Source organism: Lithobates pipiens, unplaced genomic scaffold (genome assembly GCF_037356315.1).
Source record: "Lithobates pipiens isolate NorthernLeopardFrog02 unplaced genomic scaffold, aLitPip1_a1.2 Scaffold_1, whole genome shotgun sequence".
Taxonomy (NCBI): domain Eukaryota; kingdom Metazoa; phylum Chordata; class Amphibia; order Anura; family Ranidae; genus Lithobates; species Lithobates pipiens.
This window is the reverse complement of record NW_027507685.1, coordinates 74,754,820-74,780,110: the sequence shown is the minus strand read 5'-3', so window position 1 is coordinate 74,780,110 and position 25,291 is coordinate 74,754,820. Positions and strand designations below refer to the sequence as shown.

General features: G+C 45.9%; 1 protein-coding gene across 5 annotated transcripts in view; it reads right to left on the bottom strand.

Moving 5' to 3' along the window:
- Positions 1-25,291, bottom strand: part of ZC3H4 (zinc finger CCCH-type containing 4) — a 90,992-nt gene that overhangs the window by 11,766 nt on the left and 53,935 nt on the right. For all 5 annotated transcript variants that reach the window (XM_077457477.1, XM_077457810.1, XM_077457564.1 and 2 more), the window contains exon 12: positions 15,157-15,383. In XM_077457477.1, coding sequence (XP_077313603.1) covers positions 15,157-15,383 — 227 coding nt within the window. The remainder of the gene's footprint in view (positions 1-15,156; positions 15,384-25,291) is intronic.

The following is a 25,291-nucleotide window of genomic DNA, read 5'->3' as shown; positions in this document are numbered from 1 at the left end:
AGGGTGTCCATAGAAATAGAAAGCATTTGGCATGAAACAATCGCATATAGCTTAAAAAAACCTTCATGGAACAGAAACGTTTTAATGTTTTAATGAGGAAATAAACCGTTTTTATATACAGAGAGCACTAGATTTTGCCTTTTCTTTTGCCATGTGCACCGGACCCCATTGAGGGAATTTGAACTGGCTGGAATCCATCCAATCAGCAGGAGGCAGCATGGAAGGAATAGGAGTTCCATAATCAGCTGATCCATTTGTATCCCAGAGCGGGAACCTGCTTTCTCTGACCTTCTGGTGAAACAGTGGTCAGAGCGTGAGGTGAGCGGCTAGGATTTCGAGGTGGAGGAGAGCACTTGCATTTTCAACGTTTATGCACTGGTGGTGTGTTGTGCGTTTTTTGTGCAGAAGACTGAGGATTACTTTTGTGCATTCGGACTCTTATTTTTATTCTATTTATTTTTTGAGTGTGTGGACTTTATCTTTAATGTTTATTGTTCACTAATCCTAGGGAGGGAACACGTGTATTTGATTATTGTGTATTTTTCACTATTCCCAGTCAGGGAACATGAATATTTGATTGTGCACTTAGTATCTTGCAAGTTAATCACATATTCTTATTTAAGGATTTATTGGAAGTTATTTAGGAAGCGTAACACTGTTTTTTATGTATATTTTATATATGAAGTGAATTAATTTTCTGTGTGTGCAGCGGCCAGGTGGGGGGTATTCTTTGTTTTTTGGTTGGGGGTTTTTTCTCTGTATATCACCTACCACACATATCACTATTTAGTGATTAAGGTTATTTGAGCTGATAGAAATTTGTTATATTGTTTGACAAAATCTATATCCCCAACACTTTCATCTATATCTTCAAGTAAAGGATTTTCGGTTTCTGATGGCTGAACAGTTGATAGAACATTTAGGTAGAACTTGCATGGTGTAAAAAGGAAAAAAAAAAATACAACTCCAGCGGAGAAGAGGTCCATCACCTAAAGAATTATCTCCAAAAAAATGGATCCTCGTGGAGTGGGGTTATGTGGGTACACTTTTGGGATGGCCCTAGCAAAAGGTTTTTTGCCAGTGTCCAAAGCAGCAAATACCCCATGGTCTACGAATACCAGTCCAATACAGATAACCTGTAAGATAACTTTTTATAATGACTTATTTAACGTATTTTTTACTAGCGCTCAAGTGCCAGCTCAAGAGTGAGAATCCCTGCAGTAGTATTTGGATAAGAACTGCTGTCCTCTGTGTGAGAGCAGGGGGTCTATCTGCAGAAGTCCCAACCACCCCTTGCACAGTCACATCTTTTTCTCTGTAATCAAAGATGTGCATGCTTCCTGCTAATTGGGAGTAGCTATAAGTGTGCAATAGACTGCTGAAAAAAAATCAACAGCAGACCACCACAGCTCATACAGGAGCAGGAAGTTTCAATTGTTAAGACTTTTCTATAAGTTCACACCTATTCAGCCAACACACCTACAAGATGGGGGCATATTTTTACCAACTGGGTGCCTAGGGACATGGATATGCTAGAACCATTTATTTTTTTAATGAAACAGGTTTGTTTTCTTCCCAACATTTCACTGGAGTAATTTTTTTTTAGATACTATATAAAACAGTTCATTTATAAAGAACTGAGAAAATAGGATTTTTATAACAGCTTACCTGTAAAAACCTTTTTCTTTGAAGTACATCACGGGACACAGAGCCATAGTAATTACTATGGGGGTTATAGGCCACCTTCAGGCGATGGGACACTGGCACACCCTAAGACAGGAAGTCCACTCCCTATATAACCCCTCCCACTACTGGGAGTACCTCAGTTTTTGTAGCAAAGCAATACACGTGTATACCAGAAGGGACCTCTGTGTCCTTTGATGTACATTTGATGTACGTCAAAGAAAAGGATTTTACATGTAAGCGTTTATAAAAATCCTATTTTCTTAATCGTACATCACGGAACACAGAGCCATAGTAGTTACTATGTGGGATGTCCTAGAGCAATGCCAACTAAAGGAAGGGAGACGTAACACAACTGCGCACCATGAGACCAGAGGGCTTATACTGCTGCTTGCGGCATACTGTGCCCAAAGGCGATATCCTTCTGACCTTTTACATCTACTTGATAGAATCTGGTAAATGTATGGACAGAAGACCAAGTTGCGGCCTTGCAGATCTGAGACATGGAGGCTTGGTGATGCACTGCCCAGGAAGCACTAACAGCCCTGATGGAGTGCGGAATACACGTCCAGAATTCCCAATTTTTGACATGGTCATAAAGATGTCAGGGTGAAGAGACCGTTCTCCCAGGAACAACTGCTGGCCACTCAAATAGTCTGCATGCCAATTCTCTATTCCTGGAATGAAGACTGCCAATAGGCAAGGTATATTGTTTTCTGCCCAAGTTAAGATATGATTTACCTCTCTGGGCCGCACAACTTCTCGTGCCCCCTTGGTAAATGTTATAGGCCACTGCTGTGGCATTGTCAGATTGGATGCGGACAAGACAATTCCGTAGCCTGAACATCCAGGCCCTCAGGGCCAGGCGTGCTGTCCGAATCTCTAGAATATTGATGGGCAGGGTTATTTCTGATTTGGACCATTTCCCTTGGACAGTCGCTTCTTCCAGGACTGCTCCCCAACCCAAAAGTCTGGCATCTGCCGTTACCACCTTCCAGGTAACTGGTAGGAAGGATTTTCCTTTCTGCAGATTCTTGGCTATCAACCACCAAATGAGGCTTTGGCGCACCTTTGGAGACAAACGCATTGGGAAGTCTAGAGCTTGGACCTTCTTGTTCCAAGCCAATAGGATACTGTTTTGCAGTAGTCTCGAATGAAGCCACCATCTTTCCCAACAATCTCATGCAAAGTTGAATAGAAGGATTCTTTTTTGCCTTGACAACCTGAATCAGTTCCCTTATGGCACTGATCTTTGCCTGGGGCAAGAACACCCTCTTCTTATCTGTTATCTATGATCAGACCCAAGTATTCCAATCTCTTTGATGGTTTTAAGGAAGATTTTTCTAGGTTGAGAATCCAACCTAGGTATTCCAGGTAGCTGACTGTGGTGACCAAACCCTGGTCATAGCAGGCTACCGACTGGTCTATCAAGAGCAGATCGTCTAAGTAAACTAGAATCATTATACCTTGAGCCCTTAATATGGCTAGAGGAGGTGCCAGGACCTTTGTAAACACTTGAGGTGCAGTAGATAGTCTGAAAAGGCAGAGCTACAAACTGAAAATTAAGATTTTCTATTTCGAAGCGCAGATATTTCTGGTGAGTGGAAAAAATAGGTACAGGTAGGTAAGCATCCTTGATGTCAACTGACGCTAGAAGTTCTCCACCTTGTAGTATGTAGATTACTGATCGGATTGACTGCATGCGAAAAGAGCGGATATTCATAAACCAATTTAGATCTTTGAGATCTACAATGGGTCTGACATCCCCATTTGGTTTTGGTACCATGAAAAGGTTTGAATAAAACCCCAATCCCTGCTCCTCCATGGTGACCAACGATATCACCTTTTGAGACAAAAGATGGTCCAATGCTTGAAAGAGAGACTTCTTTTTCCCTGGATCCCTGGGAACGTTTGATCTGAGAAAACTAGGAGACAGGGACTCTCGTAACTCTAGTTTGTACCCTAGAGTTATTGAGGAGGCCACCCATTTGTCTAGACACTCTTCCTGCCAGATCCTTGAGAACTGCAGAAGTCTTCCCCCCATTTGAGCGAGTGGGGGCGTCCCTTCATAAGGGGGCCTTAGAACTTTGCTTTGTAGGCTTCCTTCCCCAGGACCTTTTTTGTCCCTGGGGTTGACTCTGAGGTTTACCTCTTGAACTTGACAGTGGAGACCGATGCCCCTGGCACTGGAGAAGAAGCCTGTTTAAATGAAATACGCTTACTCCTTTTCCTAACTGGCAAAAGGGAACTCTTCCCATTAGAAATTATTTGGATGTATTTATCCAGATCATCCCCAAACAGCCATTCACCGCAAAAGGGAAAACCAGCCAGGAGCTTTTTGCACCACGCTTCGGCTGACCAATTTTTCAACCATAGTATTCTACGCATACGCACCAGCCCAAGCATAAGGCCTGAAGAATAGAATCTCTTATAGCGTCTATTGCAAAACATAACGCCCCTGGTAGCTCGGCCAAGCATTGGGCCTGCTGATCAGGAATAATCTTGAGCACCTGTTCAAACTGGTCTTTCAAGGATGACATAAACCAATTGCTGCCACAGAAAAAGTGTTTTTTGAATAGAAATGCAAACTTCTTATTCATTGGATCCTTAAGCATTTGAGCATTCTCTACCAGACAAGTCAAACTTTTATTCACAGAGGATATAACAGCGTTAATTGCTGGAATTTCCCATTTTGTATTACATTTTTCCTCCATAGGATAAAGTGTTGAAAACTTTTTAGGAGGGTAAAACTGCTTATCTGGGTGATCCCACTCAGAATAAATAAGCTTTACCAGCAATGAATGGATAGAAAAAGCATGAACAGCTTGGGTAGGGTTTAGCGAACCCAAACAAGAAGTAGGCTTATCGACCGACTCAGTTAAAGGTAGCATGAATGTGGAGCGGACCAATTCAGGAAGAGATTGTACCATCAATCTTTCAGATTGTGAACCTGACTTTTCCGCATTTGACCCCTCAGAAGGGGAGTCATCAGCCTCTTCCTGGTCCCCTGAGAGAAATTAATCATCTCCTGCCCCCGGTTCCTCAGTTTGAGGGTCCTGGGTAAAAGAAGGGGACCTATCGCGTTTAGTCCTATTCTGGGATTCGATTAAAGCCACTATTCTCTGCTCCAACTCCAATATGGTTGAGGAAAAAACCTCTTCAGTAACATAGGTGGCACTGCAGTGTTGGAAACAGTTGCAACACAGTGGTGTAGTGGTTAGCACTCTCACCTAGCAGTAAGAAGGGTCACTGGTTCAAATCCCAACTATGACACCACCTGCCTGGAGTTTGCATGTTCTCCCTGTGCCTGCGTGGGTTTCCTCCAGGTACTCTGGTTTCCTCCCACAATCCAAAGACATGCAGGTAGGGTAATTGGCTTCTGTCCAAAATTGGTCCTAGTATATGAATGGGGACCTTGGATTGTGGGCTCCTTGAGGGTAGGGACCGATGTGAGTGTGCAGTGTACAGGGATAGGGACAGTTGTAGACACTCAGGTTGACCTGGATGGACTGGTGTCTTTATTCAACCTAACAAACTATGAAACTATGAAACACCTGACAGCCCAGATAGCTCACTCTGACCAGCCAACTCAGAACTCTCAGGGGAGAATGCCAATTTTTTTAGAGATGGTTCTAGGCTTTTTGAGCTTGAAGGAGTCCCTCTTGAGCTCTTTTTTGGGGTGTTTCTAGCCCCCCTTCTGACCATAGCCCAATGCACAAATGCAGAGGTACTACCAGAAGAACTTGCATCCACTGCTTGAGCAATAGTCTAGCCACTGCCGCTACTATTAACGCTCAGCCTGATGCTATTAGTCAATGTGCCAAGGGAATGCCAGTGTCACCAACCTCTTACATGCCCTTTTTTTGTTCGTGTCCCTCCGACATCTGCAGCCAGCAAAAATTGAGCTTTTAAACATACTCCCACACTGGACGTTGCTGCACGCTAACGCTGCGTTAAGTCCCACCCCTTAAGACCCATCGCGTCCCCTCTTTTCAAACAACGGGATTGGCGTGTGTGTGTAGGAAGGGGATGGCGAGTAGGAGACCTGAGACAAGCCGCTGTGCGGGGGAGGTAAAAAACAGAGCGCATCGCTGATCGTTTTGGCTTCCCCCTATCCAGGAAGAGCTTTGTCCAAGTGAGGGGTGATTAGTGGAAGAAAATCCCGCCCCCTCCCCAATCTTACTGAAGGGCTGAGCTGCTCGAAGGGATGCCTGCTGTTTCTGTTGCACAGCGTGATCTTTGAGGAAAGCATGAAAAGGTACGTGCTCTATACAGCCCCCAGTGGTGACTCTTAGGCATGACAACATTTACTTTTTTTTAAAGGAGACATTTCATAAGAAAATTTTAAAATTCCTTAGAAACCTCCACCTACCTTTCACACAGTAAGGATTTCTGTGGTAAAACCAAATAGACCCAATCTTCACCCCTCATGGTGGGTTCCCTTACCAAACCTTGAGGAACCGGGGACCCTCGGGGAACACACACTCCTGGACCCATAAAGCATCTCACCAGTAAAACTTTATGGCTGAAAATACCAAAGCACTGGATACCAGGGTCCTGCTCTCTAAAAAGAGAAGCGTTACAGGCAAAATCTTGTTTCTTCGGACAAGAGGCCCGGGTACCATTCAATTTGGAATAGAAAAGACACTTTGAATGGATCCGGTTGCATAGCTTGACCCAAGCAATGGAATCTTCCAGTGGAGCTCAGCACAGCACATCTTTACTCGTGACCAACAACTGGCAAGACACTGGCAACAAAACGGAGGTAATCCCAGTAGTGGGAGGGGTTATATAGGGAGAGGACTTCCTGTCTTAGGGTGTGCCAGTGTCCATCACTTGAAGGTGGCCTATAATCTACATAGTAACTACTATGGCTCTGTGTCTGTGATGTACGATTAAGAAATAGGATCAGCTGTAGGAAGGTTTAACACTACTAATAGACAGCTTTTGCTATAGCGGAAAGCTTTGTACCTAAAATGCTGAACTCCAGGCACAAAAACTTCCATTCACATTTATTTTTCAAAAGCAACAAACAATATAAATCCACTTTGTTTACACCAATTGACAAAATTCAGATAATAACCTGGTGAAAAAAAAAAAAGATGACACGATAACTGTGCTGCACAGCCTGTGCAGAAAGCTGAGCTGTGGGCAGTGCCCGTGGTAGGTTCTGCCACATAAATTATTTTATTTGAAAACCTATTACTGGCTGAATCTTGAGCTATGGAAGTGAGACAAGATTAAGACAGCCCATACTTGCCTTTTTTTTTTTTTTTTTTCGACCAGCGGGTCGAATAAGAAAAAAAAAAAATTGCCTGGCTCTCCTATCCACAAATTAGATCTGGATGGAGGAATCCTTCCCACTGAGTTGTTGTATTCTGACAGCAGAGAGAGACGAGACCACCCCACTGTCAGAATACACTGATCAGTGCTGCCGGGTATAGCGGATAGCACTGATCAATCAGGAAAAATAGGATTTTTGTACTCACCGTAAAATCCTTTTCTCTGATGATCATTGACGGACACAGCACCTTAATCTATTTGTTGCAAGCCTTCATCTCCACTTAAGCCTGGCTAATGACCTAAAGCAAGCGTCTAACCTGGGCCATTCCTTCTGAGTGATGTTTTCTCCGTCCAGCACAGATTAATACATCAATTACTGTGTAAATCCTTGGAACTGGCTGTTTTTTGCACTGTGACTAGCAAGCCCTATCTAGATTGTTTTCGTGATTCACCTCAACACTAATATTATTTATTGCTCATTTTGCAGTGTTATTATTAACATCATGGTTAGTTTGCACACATCTTTTATTATTCATTTTTTTACCGAATATTAATTTTGAATATTTAGTTTATCACTTGTCCTAATAGTCACATTTAGTCATGTGCATTCATACAGTATTATACATCTAAATTTTTTTGGGAATACTTTGTTGGACCATTTTCCTACAAACTGTGCAGCAGTAAGGATTTTGGGGGTTTCCTTTACTTTTTCCCCTTTGGTGTACTGTTCCCTATAAGGCTCAGTTAGTTATTTGCACTCTAATCACTTATTGTTCCATGTAGTCACAGAATTCATCTATGATGATGATGATATTGTAGTTGTAACATTGTGATTTAATTTTTCTTACCTATATATTGGTAAGGGTAGCTTGGTACTTTTTTTTATAGATTGTGTGGTATGGGTTTTTTTCAGGCACTTGACTTATTGCACTTGGCACTTTAAATTTGTGGTGGAATATTGAGTCTAGCGCATCACTATATTGTTTAAGCATATTTATTTGTTTGATTACTGATCACGGTTGAGTGTTGCTGCTGCCTCCTTTTATTAATATTTCACAGAGGTTAAATTTTTGCGCTTGATTAATTTTGAGTTTCATCTTTGACCTTAGGGTTATATCACAACCTTTTAGGAGAGGACTAGGTAGAAGACAAAATAAAAACACAGTACCGCCCAGGGGGCGGCCCTACTGGCTATAATCCCTCACTCTGCTCCCAGTAGCCCAGTTCATCAAAAAGCAGTACAAACATAAATAGGAGGGGTGGGTGCTGTGTCCGTCAATGAACATCAGAGAAAAGGATTTTACGGCGAGCACAAAAATCCTATTTTCTCTTTCGTTCATTGATGGACACAGCACCTTAATTTTGACCTTAGGGACATCCCCAAGCAGTGCCAAAAACGAGGGGTGGGAACATAAAGAAAATAAACTCCACCCATAACAAAAGAACTCCCCATCAGGGGGAGTCGCAACCTCAAACGGCCACCACCAAAACCTTGCGGCTGAAGCATGCATCTGAAGATTTGCCCACATCGACCTTGTAAAATTTAGTGAAAGTGTGTACGGGCGACCAAGTTGCCGCCTTACACACCTGAGAAACGGACGCTTGATGTCAGAAAGCCCAGGAAGCACCAATTGCCCTGGTAGAATGCGCAGTGACAGGAAAGGGAGGCGCCCGCCCCCTTATGGCATAAGCCTGAACCACAATCTGTCTGATCAACCGAGAAATGGTGGCGGACGAGACTGTCAGGCCCTTCTTCGGACCAGCCACCAATACAAAAAGAGTTCAACCTCCGGAAAGGAGCCGTAGCAGACAGATACACCCGCAGAGCCCAGACCACATCCAAAGAATTTAAAGCGACTTCTTTGGGATGCGATGGCCGAGGACATAAGGACAGGAGTACAATGTCCTCATTTAGATGAAAGACCAAAACAACCTTCGGAAGAAAAGAAGGCTGCAGACGCAGCACGCCTTATCCTTGTGGAGGATCAAGTAGGGAGACTTGCATGACAAGGCCCCCAACTCAGAAACTCGCCTTGTAGATGTAATAGCCACTAGAAAGACTACTTTCTGAGAGTGTGTCAATAAGGGGATCTCCCTAATGTTTTTCAAACGGCGGTTTCCGAAACACTGAGAGCACCAGATTCAAATCCCATGGGGGAAGAGGCGGATGTACCGGAGGGACCACATGCCAAACCCCCTGAACAAACATACGCACCAATGAGTGAGTCGCCAAGGTTCACTGAAAAAAAGACAGCCAAAGCTGATATCTGCCCCTTAATGGTGCTTAATGCAAGTTTCTAATCCACTCCTTGCTGCAAAAACAGCAGGATCCTGGAAACTGAATATGTACGCGGATGCCACCCCATCTCCTCACACATGGCGATGTAGGCCTTCCACATGCGATGATAAATTTTCCAGGAGGAAGATTTCCAAGCCCTCAGCATAGTGGAAATGACCGAAGCAGACAGCCCTCGGTCCCTCAGCATCTGGCTTTCAACAGCCATGCCATTAAAACCATTGACTGTAAAGCCGGGTGAAGTATCGGACCTTGCGACAGAAGGTCCTCCTGCATCGACAGCCTCCAAGGAACATCCGCCACCACTAGTACTGCCGGCGTACCAAGGACGCAGAGGCCAATCTGGGGCAATCAGAATCACCATAATTCCCTTGGCCTCCAGTCTGCGTAGCAGACGAGGGAGGAGTCAGGGGGAAAGGCATAAATCAGCCGATAATGCCCCCATGGGGCCCTTTGACCTGGCCACAAACCTCTGCACCTTCCAATTGAACCAAGAGGGTAAAAGATCCACATCCGGCATATCCCACCTTGGGCAAATGAGCCAAAACACTTCCGGATGCAGTGACCATTCCCCCTGGTCCAGCAACTGATGACTGAGGTAGTCCACCTGCCAGTTTTCTACTCCCGGAATGTATACAGCTGACAGAGCCGGGGCCCGCCACTCTGCCCACTGTAGGATGTGAGAGACCTCCAGCGTTGCAGCTGAGCTCCTTGATGATTGACATACGCCACCGCCTGGATCCTGACCGGTCTCTGTGGCCATATGGAGAGGCACCGCCTGATCGTCCAAAGCTCCAACACATCAATCGGCAGGCGGGATTCTTCCTGCATCCAGTGACCCTGGGCCGACTGGATACCCCAAACCCCCCCCCCAGCCGGTCATGCTGGCGTCCATTGCGATCAGCGTCCAATGAAGAGGAAGGAACGACTTCCCAGACCGAAGAGTCGGGGACTTCAGCCACCAGAGAAGCGAAGCCCTGACTAGCTGACTCACCCGAATTTGACAATCCAGGGATGTCGGAGATTTGTCTCATTTGAACCAGATCTCTTTCTGCAAGACTTGAGTGTGGAATTGAGCATACAGTACCGGCTCGAAAGTGGTTACCATGAGGACCAGAACTTGCATGCAAAAATGCAGCGACGACCACCTGCGGGACATCAGTAACCGCACCACGGATTGAAGAGTCTGCAGTTTGTCTGAAGGGAGAAAGACTCTTGCCTCTGAGGAGTCCAGAATCAACCCCAAGTACTCCAGGCGCTGAGTCGGTACCAACACCGATTTCTGGAGATTCAATACCCAGCCAAACTCTTGAAGAGTCTTTATGGTGATCGCCACATCCTCCCTTAATTCTGCGGCAGAAGCTGCTCTCAGGAGGAAGTCGTCCAGGTAGCCCACGATCGCGATCCCTTGTTGTCTCAGCAACGCCAGAATTGTGGCCAGCACCTTGGCAAAAACCCTTGGAGCCCTCGCTACTAGGCCAAAGGGAAGAGCCGCAAATTGGTAGTGATGGTCCCCGACCGGAAATCGCAGAAACCTCTGGTGTCTGACGCATATGGGGACATGCAAGTATGCATCCTTGATGTCCAAAGACACCAAGAATTCCCCTTGATGAAGTGCAGCGACCACGGAACGAACCGATTCCATCCTAAACCTCCGCACCTTCACGAAGCAATCGAGGGCCTTGAGATCCAATACCGGACTGACCAATTCCTTCTTCGGGATTACAAACAGATTGGAGTAGAATCCCTGAAACCTTTCCGACGTCGGTACAGGTACTATCACCCCACGCAGTAGTAAGTCCTGTACTGCCCCAAACAGGGCCTCCCGACAAGCTGGAAAAAGATGAAGGTTGGAGGGAAAAAAATCTGTTTGGCGGACAAGAAAGAAACTATCTTGTAGCCTGACCCAACCAGTTCACAAACCCACTGGTCGGAAAGAAGAGAGGTCCACCGAACCGAAAAATCCCGAAGACGACCCCCCACCCGGGAATCGGGTGGGGGCGAACCTTCATGTGGTAGCGGACTTGTTCGGCTTGCGATACCAGGGATGCTTTTGTCCCTTAGTGGGCATCCTGTCAGACTGGGAATGCTTACCTGCCAACCCAGGCGGACGAAAAAGCCGCTTCTGTGCGGAAATAGATGGCCCTTGCCTACAGCGTGGCTCCTTACCCTTTCTGGACTGTGGGAGCAAAGTACTCTTTCTCCCAGTAACATTCTTAATAATGTCATCCAGCGAGGCACTAAACAGCCTCTCACCTTGGAAGGGCAAATCCACCAGCGCTTTCTTAGATGCAAATCCGCAGACCAACACTTGAGCCAAATCAGGCGATGCAGCACTACTGCTTATACTGAGTGCATACAGTGCAGTGCTAATAAAACTCATCAGACTCGTATAACAAAATCTTACATGAGTATGAGTGAATCATGATCAGTACTGTGATATAAACCACAAAACGCAACATGCAAAAATAAATGATATACTTCAACAACGCACTTATTTGATAAATGCAAAAAAAAAGTAGTACACTACAACAGCACTCTCATGTCTAGTGCAATATGTAAACAATAAGTTGTAAATGTCCATAAACGTTTGTGATAAAGTCCACCGTGATGATCAAAACTTTGAAAATCTTCAAGTACACCAAAAACCAAAAGTAATTTTGCAACCACCCGTGTGACAACACCACGATAAGGATGCAAGCTTACCGGAAAATTCTGACTCAAAAAGAACATACATATGAGTCGATAAGGCTTTATGGTGTTCGCTGGCAGCTGGGATGTGGCCTATCGAAATCTCGTCCCAAAACTTATGGATACTGCTTCTCCATACACAGGTAGTTGGTATCAATTTGTACTCAGTAGATGGGAGGAATAGAAAAAGGGCCACATAGCGTAATTCCGTATATATAAAAGAATGTTTAATAATCACTTTCAGACCGGACCATTTTGCTGGCTTAAGACCAGACCACTTTTTGTGATTCGGCACTGCGTTGCTTTAACAGACAATTGCGCGGTTGTGCGACGTGGCTCCCAAACAAAATTGACGTCCTTTTTTTCCACAAATAGAGCTTTCTTTTGGTGGTATTTGATCACCCCTGCGGTTTTTATTTTTTGCGCCTTAAACAAAAATAGAGTGACAATTTTGAAAAAAAAAAAAAAACGCATTTTTTTCCTTTTTGCTATAATAAATATACCCTAAAAATATATATACAAAAAAAATTTCCCTCAGTTTAGGCCGATATGTATTCTTCTACATATTTTTGGTAAAAAAAAAAAATTGCAATAAGCAATTGTTTGGTTTGCGCAAAATTTATAGCGTTTACAAAATAGGGGAGAGTTTTATGGCATTTTTATTAATATATTCTTTTTTTACTAGTAATGGCGGTGATCAGCGATTTTTATTGTGACTGTGACATTATGGCAGATACAGACATTTTTGGGACCATTGTCATTTATACAGCAATCAGTGCTATACAAATGCACTGATTCCTGTGTAAATTACACTGGCAGTGAAGGGGTTAACCAGGGGGTGGCAGTGTAGGGGTTAAGTGTGTCCTAGGGGCGTGTTACTAACTGTGGGGGGCTGGGCTGTGTGTTAGTGAACGCTGATCTCTGCTCCAATCACAGGGAGCAGAGATCAGTGTCACTTGTTGCTAGGCAGAACGGGGAGATTTACATCAGCATCTCCCCGTTCAGCCTCCCCATGAGACGATAGCGGGAATCCCCACGGCGATCAAGTCTGCGGGACCCGCGACCGTATTCACGGGGGGCCCGACCGGCGGCATGCATGCAATGACAGGGCAGCAAATACAAATGAACGTACCTTTATGCCAGTTTGCCTGCCTGTGCCATTCTGCCAACGTACATCGTCGTGGGCCGGTCAGGAAGTGGTTAGAAGTAGTACACTTATATTTAAGAAGTAACTTCAAAGCGCTTTTCTTTTTCTATTCCTCCAATCTACGGAGTGCAAACACGTTCGGTTTTTGGTGTACTTGAAGATTTTCAAAGTTTTGATCATCACGGTAGACTTTATCACAAATGCTTATGGACTTTTAAACCAATTTTTGATTTACATATTGCACTAGACATGCGAGTGCTCTTGTAGTGTACCACTTTTTTTCGCATTTATCAAATAAGTGCGTTGTTGAAGTATATCATTTATTTTTTCATGTTGCGTTTTGTCACAATACTGATCATCATTCACTCATACTCATGTAAGATTTTGTTATACAAGTCTGGTGAGTTTTATTAGCGCTGCACTGTATGCACTTTTTTCACTTGACAACAAATTTTTCTGTTTGTCGTGCTAGCTGCTATTTTTTTCCTTCTCTTCTTTTTGGTTGCGTGGGGTAGTTTGTATACTGTATTTTTGCATCAGACACACCCTGTGCCCACACGCCACTTCTACCCTGGAAACAAAATGATTCCAGGACCGCCGACAGAGCATCCATAGGCAGCGCAGGTGCAGGGGAAGCGGTTGCTATCACAGGGGTATTTGGTGAAGAAGCGCCAGCCTCTGGACGCCATGTTGACCCCCCTCGTCTGTCACCTGGGACGTAAGGCAAGAGGCAAAAAATGCCCACCCCCCTAGCTGCCACAGACTGAGGAGTCCTCCGCAGGACTCACCACCCTGACCCAGGTGCTGCGCTGTGCCACTGTCCGCTCTCCCCTCTGCCTGCTTTCCACCACGAGTGTCCTGTGTCCGTTTTCGCGCTTTTCCAGGCTTAAACAGCCGCCCAGCGCTAGAGTGTAACAGAGACTGTCCCCCATGGCTACAAGAAAATGGCCGCCGGCCACCTCAGGCGGAAAGCGCCCGAAACCGCCAGGAAAATGGCTGCCAGGGTACAAGAAAATGGCGGCGGCTAAAGGGGAATAGCTGCGGTTCCCATGACAACCATTCCCCCGACATGGCAGCACACAGAAACCCAAAAAAGCACCAAACAAAGGAATAAAAGGAGCAGACCACACATCCCCCTGCCAGGACCCAGAGACCACCCAGGGGACCCCTGGCCAGGTACGTGCTCCGCACCCCCTATGCCCAGCCACACAGCGGCCCCTTAGAATGGGGAGGAGGGAAAGATGCAGTGAGAGAAGAAAGGGAGAGAGAGAAACCCCCTAATCGACCTCCAAGGGAATGTCCAGCTGCTCCATCTTGCCTAAACAGGTGGAACCATACTTACCTCTCCTGCAGGGACTGCTGGACGCACTCTAAAGACAGACCCATCACCCGAGCAGTACGGGGTGGCTGTCGGCCATGGCACACTGTGACTTGGACAGCAGTAGCCCGGTCATATGTGTGCCCCGGAGCATATAGCTCACCGGCTGCCCCTGGACCAGAATGGGGCCTGTCACGGCCGACCCAGGGCGTAGCTAAGGTCTGCACGCGCTCGATGGCCAGGCTGGGGAGACTACCAGGATCTATATTATCCAGCCTGTCACCCAGCCCGTCTGTTGATTGTAGATCACAGGAAGAAAAAAAAACAGCAAAAAGAGAAAAAAATTCAAAGACCACTGGTCCCCATAAGGAGCCAGGTTTTTCTCCTAGACTAGGCAGAAAAAAACTGAGCTGCTGGGAGAAGAATGAGGGGTTATAACCAGTATGACTGCCCCCTGGGCGGTACTGTGTTTGTTTGTTTTTATGTGTTCTGCTTAGTCCTCTCCTAAAGGTGGTGATATAACCCTAAGGTCAAGATTAAGATGCTGTGTCCGTCAATGAATGAAAGAGAAATGCCAATAGGCTGGTTGTACAGAAGTCGATCAGTAGATAACCAGCTTGCCCATACATGGACTGAAATTTCGATCCATGTATGTAGTGAAGATCAGAAACAAAGGACACACAAAATTTGAAATAAAGTAAAATATATTAAAAAGACAAACACAAGTGAAAGAAATACCTCCATCTCCCATCATATCAGATGTCATCTCCATATTTGGGTCTGGATAATATTCACCATAGAAGTCTGGGCCTGGTGGACCATCGCCCATCATATCGGGTCCATCTTCAGGGCCATAGGGCATCATAGGTGGACCTTCCTCCATATCTAGATCATGGTGCATTGGGCCTTGAGGGCCCATAGGTCCAGGAAACCTTGGCGGAGGTGGTCCCGGGGGACCTGGTGGCCTAAACAAAGAAAAACAATTCAGTCAATCGGAACTAGTGTTGTCCCGATACTTTTTTTTAATGTCATGTGACAGTTGCACTAATATGCAGCACTGATGACACCTGAACTGCCATTAGTTTTTCATTTTTTACAATTTATTTTTATTATTTTTTACAATTATTTATTTTTTGTTTGTTTTCAGTTTTTTTTTTTACAATGCTTTCTTTTTTTGGCGTGTGTGTGTGTGTGTGTGTGTGTGTGTGTGTGTGTGTGTGTGGCCGTGTCAGTGTGTTTTTTAATTTTCTTTACAGCTTCACCTTTTCTTTACAGCTTACCTGAAAATCCTTTTCTTGAAGTACATCACAGGACACAGAGCAGCCATAATAACTAACTGGGTTATGCGCCACCTATAGGTGAATGGACACTGGCAAACCAAAAAAAAGACAGGAAGTCCTCCCATGTATAACCCCTCCTACACAGGAAGTACCTCAGTTTTGTAGCAAGCATTAAACTTCCGAGACAAGAGGGGAGAATCTCTGTGTCCCGTCATGTACTCCAAGAAAAGGATTTTACAGGTAAGTTGTAGAGAAAAGTCCTATTTTCTTTATCGTACATCATGGGACACAGAGCAGCCATAATAACTAACTGGGATGTCCCCAAGCAATGCTTTTGAGGGGAGGGAACCCATTATGACCAAAGAAAACACCATCAGAACAGGCTCTGTATAGCAGCCTGCAGCACACTGCATCCAAATGCCACATCCTCCTGAGTCATGGCATTCACTTGATAAATCCTAGTGAATGTATGCACCGAAGACCAAGTAGCTGCCTTGCAAATCTGAGCCATCGATGCTTGATGATCAACTGCCTATGAAGCACTCACTCTCCTGGTAGAATGTGCCCTTACTGGAAAAGTCGGGGCCTTACCCCTTAATCCATGCAGCTGAACAATCACTTTTCGAATCCATTGGGAAATAGTCGACTTAGATGCTGTCTTGTCCCTTTCCCTTCTTGGGATGTCTGGCAATACAAACAGAACATCAGTCTTCCTAATCTGAGCCGACATCTTCAGATAGAGCCAGACGGCTCAAGAGAATGAAGTAATTTCTCCTTTGTAGATTGTGGATTTGGAAAAAGGGAAGGCAGAATGACATCAGATGAAAATTGGATATTACTTTAGGCAAAAATTCCAGTTGTGGCGGCAAAACCGCCCTACCTCGAAGGAAGATCAAATTAAGTTTTTTACAGGACAGAGCCAATTCCAACATCCTCCTGGCCAATGTCACTGCAACCAAGAAAACTAGCTTTCTTGTCAAAAGGACCAGAGGAATCTGCTGAATAGGCTCAAAAGGTTGCCTCTGTAAGACCCCCAGGACCAAATTTAAATCTTATGGGCACAGAGGTGGCCTGACCGGTGGAAGCACATGAATCATCCCCTGTACAAATGTTCGTACTAAGAGAGAGAAGCAATAGGCCTCAGAAAAAAAAAAAAAAAATTGCTAAAGCCGAAATTTGACCTTGAATTGTGCTTCAAGACAGATTAATTTCCACTCCTTTTTGCAAAAAAGCCAGGATTCTCCCGATGATACATCTTCGGGATGCCATCTCCTGGCCTCACACCAGGCAATGTAAGATTTCCAGACTCTATAGTAGACATTCCAGGAAACTGGCTTTCTGGCATTTAACATGGTAGACAATACTGGCCCAGAGATGCCCCAGTCTTTTAAAATCCTGGTTTCAACAGCCAAACCGTTAAACAGGATGGAATATTGGACCCTGCGAGAGCAGATCCGGACGGAGTCGAAGAACCCATGGGTTCCCCACCGCCAATCTTGCAATTTGTGCGTACCATGTCTTTCTGGGCCAGGCTGGAGGGAAGGCATAGATCAGAGAAAACCGATTCCACGGGATTACCAAGGCATCTGTCCTTAATGCAAGTGGGTCCCTGGTTCTGGACACAAAACTGTCTAGTTTCCTGTTTAACCTGGATGCCAGCAGGTCTACATCCGGAACCCCCCATCGATAGAAAGATTTCAGAATTTAGGCACCACTCCGCCTGCCAATTCTCCACATCCAGAATAAACACTGCCAATAGGAACAGAACAAATATTTCTGCCCAAACCAGCATGCAATCTACTTCCTTCTGGGCTATTTGACTCCTGGTGCCTCCCTGGTGATTGATATAGGCAACAGTCGTGGTGTTGTCGGACTGGATCCTCACAGGACATCCCTGTAGTCTGGAAGTCAAGGTATTTAGGGCCAAGCGAGCTGCCGAATCTCCAGTAGCCTCATGCACAGGCGAATAGAGGAATATTTTCTCCCCTTATGACCTGGGCGAGGTTTTTTATGGCTCTGACCTTCATTAGTGGCAAAAATATTTTTGCCTTTACCGTGTCTAATATCAACCCCAGATGCTCTAGGCGCTGAAGCGGCTGCAGGGCCAATTTTGACCAGTTCAGAACTCAACCCAGGCGTTCCAAAAACTCAAAAGCTTCAGGTCTGGAACCGTTTGATTTATCAATAATAGATCGCCCAGGTATCCTGCAACCAATATACCCTGAGATCTTATAATTGCCAACACCGGAGCCAGTACCTTTGTGAATACACGAGGTGCCATGGCTAACCCGAAGGGCAGACCCACAAACTAAAAATGTTGATTGCATACTGTGAATCGCAGAAACCTTTGATGAGATCTGCAGATCGGCACATGTAGATTTGCATCCTTGATGTCTATGGACGCCAAAAATTCCTTTCCAGGCAAGGCGGCTACGACTGAATGAACTGACCCCCCGTCCGAGAAGAGGGAATGTCTATTCAGAGCCTTGAGATCCAGAATAGGCCTCACATCTCCATTTGGTTTTGGGATTATGAAAGGCATAGTTAGACTTACCGGTGACGGTATTTCTAAGACCCTTTCAGGACAACCCTGGAGAGAGCGCAGCTCCGCCCCGTTTTTCAGGAAACACCTGACGCCTTTTAAATCCCTCCTCTTCCATCATGGCTTTAGTTATTGTAGCCTCCGACATACTGTAAAACAAAGCACAGAAAACCACAAACAACCATGATAGATAATTACACCGCTTCTAAGCAACAAAGGGAGGGAAATCGGTTGTCCTGAAAGGCTCTTAGAAATACCGTCACCGGTAAGTCTAACTATGCCTTTCTCAAATTGCCTTTCAGGACAACCCTGGAGAGGATAGCCGAGAAACTTACCCTAGGGTGGGACTACTGCCCGCAGCACCTTACTGCCGAAGGCTTGATCCGCGGCTGACAGTAAGTCCGACCTGTAGTGTCGGAGAAATGTTGAGTAGTTGGACCAAGTGGCCGCCTTGCAAATTTGATCAGGTGTAGCACCGGCCCTTTCGGCCTGGGAAACTGCTGTTGATCTTGTGGAATGGGCAGCAATCCCTGAGCTAGGTATTTCTCCTTTAGCTCTGTAGGCCTCTGCAATTGCCCATCTAAGTCACCTGCTCAGGGTGCTTTTAAAAGCTTCCTTCCCTTTACGAGGGCCTGAGAAAATTACAAAAAAAGGCGTTTGCTCTGAATTCCTTAGTGGTAGATAAAAACTGAAGAAGGCACCTCCTTACGTCCAAAGTATGGAAGGCTTATTCTCCTGTATTGGCAGGAGTCAAGGAGAACGTGGGCAACACTATTTCCTGTGAGTGGTGAAAGTTTGAAGAAACTTTGGGCAGGAAAGCTGGGTCTGTCTGAGAAACTTTAAGAAAAGGTTCCGTGACTGCCAAAGCATGAAGCTCGCTGATTCTTCTTGCTGACGTAATGGCTACTAAAAAGATTGTTTTTAGAACTAAATTTTTTAATGAAGCTTTGTGAAAGGGCTCAAACAGTGTCCTCGTGAGAACCGGTAAAACAATGGATAAGTCCCAACTGGGAAAATTTGAAATTAAAGTTTCTCTATACAGTCTTTTCAAAATAAACTTAAAGAGCTGCCACCTGTGTCTTTAAGGTGCTGGCTGCCAGTCCCGTCTCCATTCCGTCATGGAGAAATTAGAGGACTGATACAACACTTTTTACTTGAAAGCCTTTAGAGGTACAATAGGAATTACATTTCTTCCAGACCTTCAGGTATATGGCTCGAGTTACCTCTTTCCTATCAGATAAACCCTTAGGTCTTTAGGAGGTCTTCCTCAGAAGCCAAGCACTTAGGTATAGTCGGTCTGCTTCCGGATGAACCACCGAATCCTGTGTTAGAAGGTCCTCCCTGAACGGCAACTTCCAAGGAGGTTTTGCAGCCAAATTTAGTAGTGTTGCGAACCATGGCCTTTTTGGCCAAAAGGATTTGATCAGGATCATGCTGGTCTTTTCTTCTCTGAACTTCCTTAAGACCATCGGTATCGGAGGGAAGGGGCGAAAGGCATAGCACAGTTGGTAATGCCAAGGATGTGCGAGAGCATCTATGCCTATGGCTTGGTCTTCTCGGTGAAGAGAAAAGAAGTTGTGATCCTTTGAGTTCTGTTGAGTGGCAAACAGGTCTACTTGGGGCTGCCCCCCATGCTTTGGAGATCATCAGAAAAACTTCCTGGTTCAAGCTCCACTCTGCTTCTACCAGCCTCCTCCTGCTAACAGATTTTGGGAACCCTTTAGGTGCATTGCAGACAGAGAGGCCACATTCTGTTCTGCCCAAGATAATAGTTGACTGGCTAGATCCATAAGACCCCTGCTCCTGGTTCCTCCCTGTTTGAGGAGATATGCCACAGCAGTCATGTTGTTCGAAAAGGACTGAACATGATGTCCCTTCACCATTTCCTGAAAGGCTAGAAGACCTAGAAAGATGGCTCTTAGTTATCGCCAGTTTGACGACCTCCGGGCTTTTTTTTTTCCGACCAGGTCCCCTGTGACGTTAGAGCGTCCATGTGGACTCCCCAACCCTAGGAACTTGCGCCTGTTTTTAGACGTTTGTCTAGTGGAAAGACCCAAGAAAGGACTTTTGTAAGGTTGGCTGAGTCCCACCACCACAGTGCTCGTTTCACCTTTGAGGTAAGCCTGATCTGCTTTTCTAGTGAAACCTGATGGGACCAAGTCTGTAAGATGTTCAACTGGAGTGGTCTGGAATGAAACCTGGCCCATTGTACCACTGAAATCAAAGCCGTGAGAAGTCCTAATACCGCCATGGCTGATTGGACTGAGACTGAATAATTTCTCTAAATTTGCTTTACCGCCGCATAGATTTTTTTCCAACTTTGCCTGGGGTAAGAAAACTTTCTGGAGGACTGAATTGATTGTATAACCCAGAAACATTATTTCTTGACTTGGATCTAGATGATTCAACTTCTTCAAGTTGAGGAGCAACCCTAAGTCCCTGAGGTGTATCTGTGATACCTGCAGGTTTGTTACCACTTGCTCCCTGGATTCCACAAACAACATGTCGTCCAGATACGGGATGACAGAAATTCCTCTCAACTTCAGCGGCTCCAGAGCTTCCGCTATTATTTTTGTAAAAATCCTGGTGGAAGATGAGAGCCCAAAAGGCAGGGCTTTGAACTGGAGGTGCCAGATTGATGTCCCCAGGTTGACTGCCAATCGGAAGATACGTTGGGAGGCCTGGGCAATCGGGATGTGTAGAAAGGCATCCCTTAGGTCTAGAGATGCCATGAAGCAGTCTGGAGTCAATAGTTTTGTTATTGAGTGGATTGTATCCAATGCGAAAATGCGTGTAACGGATTGATCTAAGAATTTTAGATTCAGAATCAACCGATACTTCCCAGAAGGCTTTTTTTACCAGAATGATGTGGGAATAAAAGCCTTGACCCTCCTGATGTTTTGGGACCTGGATGAATACTTCCTGTTGGATCAGATCCTGTAATAGGCTCATCATTGCTGAAGCTTTGTCTCTGTCCCTTGGAAGGGTCCTAACATAAAACCTGCTTGGAGGAGGCTCTGAGAACTCCAGACTGTAACCCCGAGCGATAATATTCCTCACAAACCGGCTTGGAGATGTTCTGCTCCATTGTAGGAGGAAGGTGGACAATATTCCCGCTACTGGAACCAGACTGTCACTTGTTTTTGGGTGGCTGGTCAGGGGGAGATATGAAAAGAACTCCTCCTCTACCTTTACCCTTTTGGGGGGCCCAATGGCTTTTGCTATCTTCCCTAACCTTACAGGGCTGTTGAACAGCACAAAAATTCTTCTTAGCTGCCGGCTTCTTTTTGGCAGGGAAAGCCTTCTTCTTGTCCACTGTCCTATTCAGGATGGTTTCTAGATCTGGACCAAAAAGAAGATCCCCTGAGAAAGGTAACCTGCACAATTTAATTTTAGAGGCTATGTCGCCAGACTGAGTTTTTAGCCAGACCGCTCGTCTAGCTGAATTCACTAGGGTCGATGACCTGGCTGCCATTTTAATTGATTCAGCTGATGCATCGGCCATGTACTTCACTGGATTTCAGGATTAACGGAAAGGATTCCAAAAGATCCTTTCACAATGCTCCTGCCTCAATGTGACTCTTCAGCTTTTACACCCAGCACTCCAGATTTCTTGCCACCACCGTGGATGCCATAGCTGGTTTGAGACTGGCCGAAGCAGAGTCCCATGCTTTCATCAAGAGGGAATCGGCCCTTTTATCCATTGAATCCTTGAGTACCCCCCATGTCCTCAAAGGCTGGGTCTGTACGGCGCAACACTTGCAAAAAAGCGCCATCTACCCGTGGCTTTTTATTCCATACCTCCGACTCTTTGTCTTCAAAGGGAAAATGTCTTTTGAGGGTTTTGGAAAGGGCCCCGCTCCAGATCCTTCCACTCCCTGCTGACCGTATCCGATAACACTCTATGGACTGGGAATACCCTATATTTGGTGTCATCCAGACCCTGGTACATTTTATCGTGGACCGACAACTGGACTTTCTCTTCTTGAATATCCAGAGTTGTGTAAATTGCTTTCAAAAGGTCGTCCAACCCTTCTAAGGACAGTTTGTACCTAGAGCTACGGCTGTCATATTCTTCTTCCACCTCATCCTCTGAATGTGGGAAGGAAGAGTGCTTGCCCCCTTGTCCTCTGAATCGACAACCTCCACTGGCCTAGAGGTAGACGCTCTGGGACTAGATGGTGGTTGCTGACTATCGATCTGGCCTGCTGGGTTCTGGACCAGCAGCGTCTTGACAGAGCTCAATGAACTTGCAAGCTCACGGACTCTAGAAAATAAGTCCTTATATTGTTGAGAGGTTTCCTGTTCAACCAGGTCTTTAATGCATGATCTGCATAAGGCCTTTTGCCACGATTCTCCAAGCGGATTCTTGCATGAGGGGCACCTTTTCTGACCTGGCGGGTTTGAATGTTTCACTTTTACAAAGACTTTTTCCTGAAACGAGAAAAGTGGCATCTCACTCCCACTGCAACCACCAACCCCTCTAATGGTGCTATTAACACAAACCACCACCAATCAGAAAGAAAACAGAGACCTGCCCACAGTGAGCCAGAAACAGCAACCTCCACCAACAGACTACAGGGTCCGAGAGAAGTAACCTCTGACCCTGTAGTACCAGGCTCCCTATAGCAAGGAACATGACATATAGCAAAAACAAAAAACAGCCCATAGGAATAATAGAAAGCACCGCTGTGCCCCTTACCTGGGCCTGACCGCTGCCTGTGGTGCCTACTTCCACCGTCGCCGACGGCCTCTCATCCATTTTATAGAGAACGCAGCGAGGTAGTTTGAAAAACCTCCACTTTTTTAAATCTTCCCGTGTCCGGCGTCATCCGCTGGCCAGAAGCGGAACTACTGGTCTATGGACCCGTTCCTTGGCCTCTGCGTTCCAGGCGACTGGAACCACTCGTTGCCCCGTCCGCACAGGAAGCAGTGTCACTCGCCCACCAAGGGAACCCGGAAATAAACAATGCAGCGAAACTCCGGGTCTTCGGACGCCTCGACCTCCTGCCGGCCCACTGCTCCACTGGGCTGGGAAAGGCTGGGGGGCTCCGGAACACTCTCTGTTTTTGCCAGGAGGGTGCTGGGATGGTCCCTGTACACCAAGCAGCTAAAGAAAAAACAGCTCAGAGGTAAACCCTTTCCCTCCACCCTGGAGGGAGCGCAGCCCTCCTTGGTTCCCACAAGTGCTTCCACCATGGCGGAGAAAACACAATAACTGAAGCCATGGTGGAAGAGGAGGCATTTAAAAGGCGACAGGTGTTTCCTGAAAAAAGGGGCGGAGCTACGCTCTCTCCAGGGTTGTCCTGAAAGACGATTTCAGAAAAGATTTGAGTAAAAAACCCTCAACCTCTTGTTGGCTGGAACCTCTGAAATCACTCCTTGTGACCTTAGATGATCTACTGCACGAAAAAAGGAATTTCTTTACCGGATCTGTGGGGACGTTGGACCTTAAGAACCAAGACGGGGAAGCCCCCGGAATTCTATTTTGTACCTCTGAGACACTGAAGAAATAACCTATCTGTCTCAGGTCACTTCTCCCCAGGAGTCTGAGTATTCTAGCCTCCTCTCATCCGTGCAAGTGGGGGCGCCCTTTCATAAGGAGGGTTTGGGACTTGATTTAGTAGGCCTCTGGACCCAGGGCTTCTTCTGTCCTTGCAGCTTTCCTCTAGACCAGGGGTCTCAAACTGGTGGCCCTCCAGCTGTTGCAAAACTACAATTCCCATGAGGCATTGCAAGCCTGACAGATACAAGCATGACTCCCATAGGCAGAGGCATGATGGGACTTGAAGTTTCACAACAGCTGGAGGGCCGCCAGTTTGAGACCCCTGCTCTAGACCCAGGCGGCTGAGGCCATCAAAACTGCCTGAAATTGGAAGTGCTGGGTACTGAAGCACTAGACACTTTAAAAGAAGATTGTCTGCTCCTTAACTGGTCGAAGTGCACTTTTACCCCCTGAAAGACTCAGTTAGACTTACCGGTGACGGTATTTCTAAGAGCCTTTCAGGACAACCCCGGAGAGAGTAGCTCCACCTTGCAATCAGGAAACACATGCCCACTTTAAAAACACCTCCTCCTCCTCCATGGCTTCAGTTATTGTGGCCTTCCGACGCTGGAAAACAAAGCACAGAAAGCACAACACCATGGTAGAACTTAATACATTTACTAAGCATAACCTAGGGAGGGAAGTAACGGTTGTCCTGAAAGGCTCTTAGAAATACCGTCACCGGTAAGTCTAACTGAGTCTTTCTCAAATCGCCTTTCAGGACAACCCCGGAGAGGATAACCGAGAAACTTACCCTAGGGCGGGACTACTGCCTGCAGTACCTTCCTGCCGAAGGCCTGATCTGCTGCAGACAGTAGATCTAACCGGTAATGCCGGAGAAATGTCGAATAACTGGACCAAGTGGCAGCCTTGCAGATTTGTTCAGGCGTGGCACCGGCCCTTTCAGCCCAGGAAACTGCCGTGGATCTAGTAGAGTGGGCAGCAATACCTGAGGGAGGTATTTCTCCTTTTGCTTTATAGGCTTCTGTTATAGCCAACTTAAGCCACCTACCCAGCGTACTTTTAGAAGCTTTCTCCCCCTTGCGTGATCCAGAAAATATCACAAAGAGGGCGTTTGATTTTCTAAATTCTTTAGTAACTTTCAGAAACTGTAAAAGACATCTTCTCACATCCAATGTGTGAAAAACTTCCTCTCCTGCATTTGCTGGGCTTGCAGAGAATGTAGGTAACACTATTTCCTGTGATCAATGGAAAGTTGAGGATACTTTCGGTAGGAATGCTGGATCCGTCCTCAGTACCACCCTGTCCTGATAAATTCTAAAGGAAGGGTTCTGTAATAGCTAGAGCTTGGAGCTCGCTGACTCTCCTGGCCGAGGTGATGGCCACCAAAAAGATTGTTTTTAAAACCACCTTCTGTAAAGAAGCTTCTTGTAAGGGTTCAAACGGTGCTCCCGAGAGACCCTGTAAAACTGTAGACAAATCCCAACTGGGAAAGTCTTTAAGGGCTACTGGTCTATTTCGAGCAAGAGCCCTAAAAAATCTAGA